We start from the raw sequence: 9,876 nt of genomic DNA on the forward strand, positions 1-9,876 counted from the left end.
AAAAGAATTATTTGATCGGTAGAGTTTTGGATAATGCTCTGGCAGAAATTTAGCTGATCAATCATGTCATACGCTTGAGCAGATGGAACTTCTCCCGAACTTACAATATCTTCTTATTTCCTCTAATCCCTCGTTTTCTATATTTCCCTTCTACCTCCTCCTGCCTCTCTGGCACACACGCACCGGCTGCCGCCAGGACTGCGCCTCCCATAAGAGCTCTGGATCTCTTGTGCAGTAGAATGCAGTTAAGCAATGCTCTTCTGAGTTGAGAGCAATGATTAAATCCCTGGTGTCAGACAGAGAGGGCTTTGTTGAGCTCACACACACACACACACACACACACACAGTCACATCATATTCATACTGTTTAGCAGCTATATGAAATTGTCTGTCATTTTAAAGAAACTCACATTTTTTCAAAACTTGACAATAGGGTGCATAAACATAAACAGCATTTTCATTTTCACTGTCCCTTTAATAAAACAGTAGTGATGCAATGATGCATTTTGTCACATCACTGTAAATGTGAGCTATGTAAAAACAGCCGAGAGATGCTTTTTATTCATTGTACGAGACAACACACCAGCAGGGCTACGATCAGACAAAGCTGTGTGTGATCATTTTATTCTATAAAGGCCATGGGGCAGCTGATCAGAGGGGGCGTCATCCCAGATGAGTGTGAATTTCCTAATCTAAACCCCACACAGGACACTCCTGGGTGTCAATGAGAACATTAAAGTCTGTCTGGAGATGAGCTGATGCATGGAGGTGAAGATGGAGATGAGAATGAGGTTACAAATCAAAGCTGGATGAGGGATTTTGTAGGTGCGTCTGTCTCTCACCTCGCCATTGATTTTAGTCAGCGTGTGTGAATCAATGTTGCTTTTTTTCTCAGTGAGACAAAAATATGAGCATGTACACCGTTCAAACACGTGTTTGTGTGCACACGTCTGTGTAGAAAATGATGTCTCTGTTGTTGCTTTACACTACTGTTTCGGTATCTCAGCACTGAGGGTCCGCTGAGTGACCTTTTCATTTAATTTCTGATGTTTGATATGTCTCTTTTTTGATCTCATATACGTTTTATAAAAGCCTGTTGACAGGATATCAAGTCATCACTTCATATTCATTATACTCTACCCATGTATATTTATACAGTATAAGATTTTAAATGTGTGTTTTTTCTCTTTTATTTCCATGCTGGCGATGTTTTCGTCCTTGACATCCTTGTCAACACCTCACTGGATCTGAACAATGTGTCTTTCTTTTCTACACAGGTAAGTTATCTACCCATTTGCCTTGCCAGCACTGCAGTTGTAAATGAAGCCCTTGTTCTGTCCTCCACTTTAAACTCCCGCCGGAGGGCAGAGGGTGACACAGTCCAGTGGAGTGTTAGAGAGTAAATTTTGTTCAACAGTTGGCGATAAAAGCACTACAAAGCATTTCAGTGTTCTACTTTGTTCTCTTCTTTGTAAGTCTGTATGTCTTTTCCTTCTTTGCCCTTTTTGATAAGAGCTTTGAGGCTAATAATGAGGGAGAAAACTCCCTATTGTATTGAACTGTGGCTACATTTAATTTCTACATGGTCTTTAAGGAGTTTAATACAGCAGTGTAAGTTGTGCACCACCAGATGTAACTGATTTATTAAAGAATCCTGATGGTTTCCAACAGGTTGTCCTCACCTGTCATTGTACTGATAAACATGCGATCAAACCCAAAACTTGATCGAGGGGGTTTTGCAGTGTTTGGCTTCCTAAGCATACAAAGCAGTTTTAAAAGGATCTTCAGGGATTTCAGCCTGTGAATGGATAACTTGTAATTGTCTCTACACATTATGCTGGGATATTTTAACCAAAAATGACACACATCAACTTTACAAAGAAGACCGGAATGACAAGAGAGTGTGAACTAAGAATGAACTATTGCTCTTTCAATGAGAGACACAAGCTGTGTCACCCTGCCAGGCAGAGATGACACACATATACACGCAATCTCACACAAACACGTGAATGACAGATATGCAACAGCTATGACACTTTTTAAAAGAAGCATGTTCACAGAAATAGCACTTGAACAGAGACTCATATTATGAAGGAAGGAAGATGAAGATCAGAGGAAGATGAAGATCCTAACTCACAGTGAAAGAGAGAGAGAGTGAAGAGAGAGAGAGAGAGAAAGAAAGAGAGAGAGAAAGAGAGAGAGAGTGAAAGGGCAACTAAGAGAAGGCTAGATAGGGACACAGATAGAAGAAGACAGAAAGATTCCCCCAAGCTGAATCTTTTCATTCAGCTCCTTGTTTTCATGTTTTGGTTAGGTGTTGGGAGACGGTAGAATTGTACAGAACCATATGAGAAGGGAGAGAGAGAAAGAGAGAGAGAAACATTTTTAATTTTTTAGAAGGAAATCATTTTTATTTTGGTTCTTCTAATGCCCTCTGGTGGAGGAATGTGTGGCTTTAGGTATGTGAATCCAACAACACAATATACCAGGAGCTGGATTTGACATGATGATCAATGCCTTCTGTTTTTAATAACTAGTACATGATATATCCAATAAATAATAATTTTATGATTATGCCATTGACTTTCATACAACACTATATATCAGCTGCATGCAAGTGGGATTGATTTGGCTGGAAACGGAAGATGTAATGTTTTGTGATAAGTCTCCAATGCTGTATAAACCATCTGTGAGTGTGTAAACTCTAACATTAAGTCAAGCTGTCTCGACTGTCTAATGAAAATTCCAATATTAGCAGAGATGGAGACGCTGATCCTTTGATTAATATGGAAAGCAAAGCAATCAGACATCAGTTACTCTGCACTGTATGTTTATGATAATCAGCTTTATTTATGCAAGTTTCTTAGAGATTATCGGAAGCTTCCGCTATCTGAATCACGTCTGGGAGATAGACACATGTGACAGTATATGACAGCAGAATTTTTTGAAACCTGGCTTGTTATGATAGAAGAGTCTGATGATGCAGCAGACACGTCGACTGTGTGCTGTGCCACTGCAGTCCACTAGATGGTAGAGCAGAACAAGGACCAGTGAAATATTCACCAGTATATATGTGTGTTTGGTCCTGGTGAAACCTACAGTTTGGGGACTAAATGTCCACACAATGATAGCAATACCAGAAATCGTTCACCTTGTGGGGACATTTTTGACAACTTATAAATCAAACTAAATGATGTTTATATAAAAATGCTGACAGGTTTGTGTGAGGGCTGGGTTTAGGGGTAGGTTTTAGGGGATACAATATACAGTTTGTATTATAAAATCCCCATAAAACATGGAAGACCAAAATGATCTCTTTACTTGTCCACGGGTTTGTTGGGAGATGAAAATATAATTTCGCTGGTATAAAAACAATAGATGTCCAATGAGAATGGTGAACATATGTCTGTACAGTTTGTTTCTGTGTGTAGGTTTGTCTATATTTGTGACTTTTAAAAAATGCCCACACGAGTGTAGTGAAACACTTCGAAACCTGTGTGTGTTTGTGTATGCAATTTGCTTTGCCTTTTTCACATCCCTGTGAAAAACACTAGTACAAGGTTGTGAAACGTTTTAACCCTCCAGCTGTCTCTTATGTCTCATGTAAATTCATGACCGTTCCATTATTGAGGGACAGAAACTGTGAAATGCAAAACAGTTTTCAGATTCTCGTACACTTCTCATGATGCCGCTTAATGTTTTTATGGTAATTACTATAATAACTGCTTGGGAATGATTCAGTTTGGTTTGTAAAGACAGAATCTGGGATTGTAGCACAGTTGATAAAGATCTTGACTTGTATCATGAAAGGTCACTGTTGATCCCTACAAAGAACATAAAATCATCATTTCGAACTTAGAAAGGACATGTGAAAGGATAGTTAACTCTAGAATGAGAATTCTGTGATAATTTACTCACTCTCATGTTGTCAGGATTTTAATGGATAGTTCACCCAAAAATGAATATTCTGTCGTAATTTATTCATCCTCTTGTAATATTCATCCTCTAAACATATTCTATGTTGAAGAAAGAAAGTCATTGAGGTTTGAAACGACAAGAGGGTGAATAAATGATAACAGAATCTTTTATTTATTGATGAACTATTTCTTTATATCATTTTCTCTTCATTGTACTATTCACTTCCAGGGGATTTTCCCAAAGGTGAACACGGTGTAGGTTTAAACACAAGCTTTACCTTCATAATTATTTATCATTAGTTGTCTGTCACCTGAGACACAACATTGAGAGGCAGGAATTCTACAGTATTTGTAGTTAGACAGAGAGCCGAAACACTGGAAAATTGGACTGCAGACAAAACCACATGGAGAAGAAAATTAAATTTTTTGTGTGCTTCTAAGAAAGAGGAAATATTCTGTAGAAAGTAAAAACCAAATCAATACCGGTGTTTATCCCTGCTAAGCATGCTTATTTTTAGATTTAATTTGTCCTTCCTCTGAGGGAGAGAAAAGAAGAGAGCCTCTGAACATCAGATGTTTGTGTATCTGTGCCGAAGAGACTTATAAAGGAAAAAGACACAGAGAGAAGACAGAGATGGCCAGAGCTACGGCCAACTTAACCCTGTGAAAGTCTCTTATTTACCATGAGAAGATTTACAAAATCAGAGTATAAGAAACGAGATCTGAAGATGTTGTTTTCTACTCTCTGTCATTAAAGCTTATTATAGGAGTTATGTAACGTGTCTTTGTGGAGCTCACATAATAAACCTAGTGACATGTAAGTTGCACTGTGTGTCTGCTTTTTAAATGTGCACCTGAATTTCAGACTCAAATGAAAGAGGGTTTGCTACCAAAAAAGGAAACATTGGCTCTCGCTTGGAGTCCAAAAATGAGAATTCTTGATAAAAATAGCAATTTATTGTAATTATTAAAAGTAGTCTTCATTGGCTTATTTTAGAATAATAATATGGTAAAATCACTGTAAAGCAACTTTTTTGTTTTCCTTATTTGATTACTTGTGTGTAAGTAAAACATGAAAACTAAAACCAAATGTTCTGTTTAGTATTTACAAAATACAGTTTAAACGGAACTCCGTAATTTTTGAAAATGTAATATACGATTATTAGGTTTTTATTGTATTGCTCTTTTCTAATTTAATTTTATTTCATTGCTCTAACCTGGAGTAAATAATGAATTCTGTTCATTTTTGCATAAACAGCTTATAAATATGTTATTGCTTTCAGTGGAATATAATAACACATGCAATCCGACTAAATCTTCCTGCCCTTATTTCTCCAGCTTGACTTTAGCTAAGGGTGCGTGAAGATTTACTGCACTGATTTATTTCATTTGCAATCCTGCCTTTTGTTGTATCTGAATGTGCAGTCACATGTTCATACTGTATTTGTAGATGTGTCACACGTGTCTCTTTTTTAAAGGGATAAAGGGGCACTTGCCAGCTGGGTACAATATAAACTGAACATTGACGTCTCTGCCTCATCCTTCTCTTTTACCGGCCACCTGCACCTGCTTTATTCTGCTTATATAGACACTAACATATAACACACCATGCATGTAAAATGTTTTTCTGTGCCTGTGTGCAGAATCCAAGCAGTACAGGACAGGCTAAAACTAAATATCTTTGGAGTTGTATTCAGACTTTGTCTTTCATACAATATAATGTGTTCGATTAAAATGTGTCCCTGTGATTGTGACAGATTGATATAAAAATGCAAAGTCTGTGCATCATTTGAATCATAACTAATTAATCTACTGAGTTTGAGAGCAGGAACATGGTGAATAAAAATGTCTGTGTTTGGAAACCATCAGCACCTTGTGAAGCATTAACAGAGTTTAGTTAGTCTCCATAGTGCTCCATTTGTTTATTTTCAGCTTGGTTGCATGCATCCTAGCTATTTGACAAAGCAAATAACTATGTACACCAGAGTTGAGTAGAACTTATTTAAAGGAACAGTTCACCCAAAAATGAAAATTATGTCAGAATTTACTTGCCCTCCAAATCTTCATTCATGATGGACTCAAAAAATAAGTTTGGAAGAATGCTTGTTACCAGACAGTTCTTGGCCACAATTGACTACCATAGTAGGAAAAAATATTTATACATTTCTTTTTTCTACCACTGTAAGTTTTCTTAATGTAGTAGTCAATGGTGGCCAAGAATTGTGAGGTTACAAGCATTCTTCCAAATATCTCTCTGTGTTCATCAGAGCAAAGAAATGTTTACAGATTTGGAACAACCCAAGGGTGAGTAAATGATGACAGATTTACAAATTTTTGGGTGAACTGTCCCTTTAAGAATGATCTTATTTTATTCATTCATGCTGGAATTTGAATTAAATTTATTGCAATTTGAATTAAATTTCTTCGATTACAGTTCAAAGAATCACAACATAACATAAGTTTATCATTACTAAACTTGTAATTTGTCAAAAGTTTCATGATAAAAACATAATTACTTTACTGCTGTGATTAATGACAGATCATGCTTGTTATTTAATAATTATAAGAACACATAATGTCGATTACTCATATTTTTCTAAGCTCGGTTCTGTCAAGTCTCATTAATTTTAAAAGCGCTTTTCTTACCACATTTCATTTCAAAGCAGCGTTAAACAAAATCATACTAAAGTGTAGTGAATGTCTAATGGTGTATTTCAACAGACTGTTTAATGCTACTTTGGAGGTGCCACATTCATTTACACAGCAATTATAGTTGTGTAAATAATCTCATGAGATGGATGTTTAAAATAGATTCGTGAACAAATCTGAAGTAAATGATTTGTAATTATACTTTCGAATGCAAAACCAACACTGCATCGTATATTGAGATAGTAAGAGCTGAGATGGTTCAGAACAGGTCAGAGCAGACTAATCCGTCTTTTATGCAGAATTGTGTCTTTATAAAGAATTTTGAAGCAGGCACAAAGTAGCCTTAAAAACCTTTTATTTATTTAAAAATCTTATCTTAAAAAGCTTTGACTATTTAAGTGTTCTTTTAATTTGAAGAGTTTACTAATTCAGGCATCTATTTCTATAGGTTACAATGTGAAATATCTTCCCAAATGTTTGTTGAAGCACCACATAACCTGTTCAAAACATGTTTGGGTAGTTCATGCATGCATTTCTAAAACCTACGCTCACAAGAATTGCATTAAATTCAAATCAAATTCTGTTTCAATTTTGAAGCACTGGATCGTTTTTGCAACCTCAATTGAGTTCAGCAATCTCATTTATCCCCCATCTCTCTCCAAACAATACATTTCTCCAAAACCTTGCCAAATTGGCTGAAGTTTGGTATCCCTGTCCACTCAATTATAAATTCCACTGTGTAAACTAAAAAACGAGGAATGGAGTGGGAGGGAGAGAGATGCAAGCTGTTAAAAGGAAAAGACACAGGGGGGTTGATTGAGAGAGGGAACGATGAATAAGGACGAAGGGAAAGAAAACACTTTGGCCGGTCAGGTCCATCTCTTGTCTCTAGGGGCATATGTGTTGGCGTCAGAGTGCTGGAACTAAACTGTGTGAAAACCTTGCTTGACTCTGACACCCCCACACAGTCTCTTTTCTTTGCTCATTTACCTGCTAGCAGAGGCCAGTGTCCTGTTGAGATCTAACTAGGAGATGAAACCTCGAGACAGAAAGATGGAAAGACTCCTGTGATTTATACAGTATAATCATGCCACCCGGTTCGCGAATCAATTTGTTCTGCCTTCATTCATCATTTATGTGTAGCTAATTATTAAAATTAATATAAAGGAATTTGTGGGAAAATGTTGGTGCGGGTTAAGCACACTGTTTTAATGCCGAAAGCCAGAAAATTATTTTTGACTTGTTTATCAGAGAACAATTTATTATACAATCTGCAGTGATTTAATAGTTTGAGATTATTTGTCCATTATGTGAAATTTGTACTTAAGGACAAACATGTAAAACTTGTAAAGGTTAACTGTTTAGTGGCAAATAACTACAAATAACTACATATTTGACGATAATTTCTTTAAAGACATCTTGCTTTGAGGCCTATATTAGTTAAGAATCATATATTTGATGTATTTTTTATATTTTATTTGAAATATGTGTTATTTTAGTATTGTGTGTTCCCTGTGACAAGGTTTAGTTTTGAGCAGAGGTGTCAAAACAGCCTTGTTACTCCTTCTTCATTTCAGCTTATTTTCATTCCGGCTTGTCATCATAAAAAATTCTTGCTCCATCCGGAAAGAGTGAATTGGATTGTGATTGGATGAGAAGTATAAACATACTATTCCGAAATCCTATTGGTTTGTACGCAAAAAACAACTTGGTTTGTAACGCTGCAAGCTCTGCACACCCGAGCACCACTAGCTAATGGCTTTCAAAAACTAGCCGTCTAATTTTAAAAAGTATATTGAGGTAAATTGAAATTTTGTTATTACTTTTGCGAGCTATCTTTATATATCCAGAGAGTCCGTGAAAAATCAACGGTAAACACAGCTGTTTTGGTACTCAAAATAGTGTGCGGTGTCATTTTTAATTAAGTGGGGAACTGAAAAGGGTTTTGTAAAGTATACAGAAAATCCAGAGTCAAGAAGTTGAGACGTCTATGTGATATGCTTTATATTATCTAAATACAGAGACTAAAATAGGCCATTCCTCCATTTAATGGCTTAAAACTACAAATGCCTGAACTAGTCACTGTTTAATATAAACGCGTCAAAGTCTCTACTGAATGCATACATGTAAATGTATAAATACCGTATTATGAAGCGTTTGCAAATACTTATTACATGCAGATTACTTTGGACAAACGCCGTATGAATGACGTAACCCTATATTGGCTGTGTGTGGTAGTCTCTTGAGGGCGCTGAACCCTTTACTGTTTGTGTTCAATTGTTTAATGAATTATTGCTGATTACAATAAAATTTAAAGTATATATATATATATATATACATATATGTTATATATAAATATAAACTATTCAAGGGGTGCCATTTGTTAATACCATCTTATTTGACATTAGCATAAGATATTTGCACAAAGCATCAACCTATTTTATTGAATATTGTTTAGGTGACTGTTAAACTAATAAACATTTGAACTTATATTTATATGAATTATAAAGTTTGGTTTTGTGTTGCTAATTGAAAAAAATACATTTTTGGCAAACAGTTGCCTGTTTTTAATCATTTAACGTTTAATAAGTAACATTAAAGACTATTTTGGGGGGATTGGGGTTGGGCGAGGGTGCGTGCAGTCTTCCTTCTTTTTGTCCTGGGCTGATCACATGCCTGATGAAACACATGTTAATGCTCAACAGCACACATATTTTGTATGTTTAAATTTTTTTCAACATTAAAATTTTAATGTAGCATTATAGTCTTTATGGCCTTTACAAAAATGTGTTTTTGAGGAGGTGGGGTAGTGCACAATAGGCCCCTGTGGCGCGGCCTAAGCTTTTGTCCTTCATGGCATTTTTTCCCTTACATTACTGGTTTTGAAACCAGTACTTTTACACTTTTACTTGAGTCAAAAGCTTGAGTTGATACTTCAACTTCTACAGAAGTCTTTTTAAACCCTCGTATCTATACTTCTACTTGAGTAATGAATGTGAATACTTTTGACACCTCTGGTTTTGAGTGGATAACACTGTGCACTATTTATTTATTTTCTGAATAAGGTACATTACTGGGTCAACATCTTTTTCGTCCTGGGACAACCTGAAAAAAAAAAACACATTTCTTACCCAGCACCTAACCAAAACCTAAAGGAGTAGTTCACCTTCAAAATGAAAATTCTGTCATCATTTACACACTCTCTTGTCATTTCAAACCTTTATGGCTTTCTATCTTCTGCAGAAAATAAAAGAAGATATTTAGTAAAACTTGGTAAACTGAACAGCACAGCCCCCCTATAACTTCTATT

At 35.9% G+C, this 9,876-nt stretch overlaps 1 protein-coding gene across 1 annotated transcript in view; it reads left to right on the forward strand.

The window, feature by feature from the left end:
* The window catches only part of LOC130425857 (acid-sensing ion channel 2-like), a 105,777-nt gene extending 104,374 nt beyond the window's left edge, over positions 1-1,403 (forward strand). The window contains exon 3 of the mRNA XM_056752271.1: positions 1,278-1,403. Within this exon, the coding sequence (XP_056608249.1) occupies positions 1,278-1,403 (126 nt within the window). The remainder of the gene's footprint in view (positions 1-1,277) is intronic.
* Positions 1,404-9,876: the final 8,473 nt, after the last annotated feature.

The sequence above is a fragment of the Triplophysa dalaica genome, chromosome 7 (assembly GCF_015846415.1).
Source record: "Triplophysa dalaica isolate WHDGS20190420 chromosome 7, ASM1584641v1, whole genome shotgun sequence".
NCBI classification, from domain to species: Eukaryota; Metazoa; Chordata; class Actinopteri; order Cypriniformes; family Nemacheilidae; genus Triplophysa; species Triplophysa dalaica.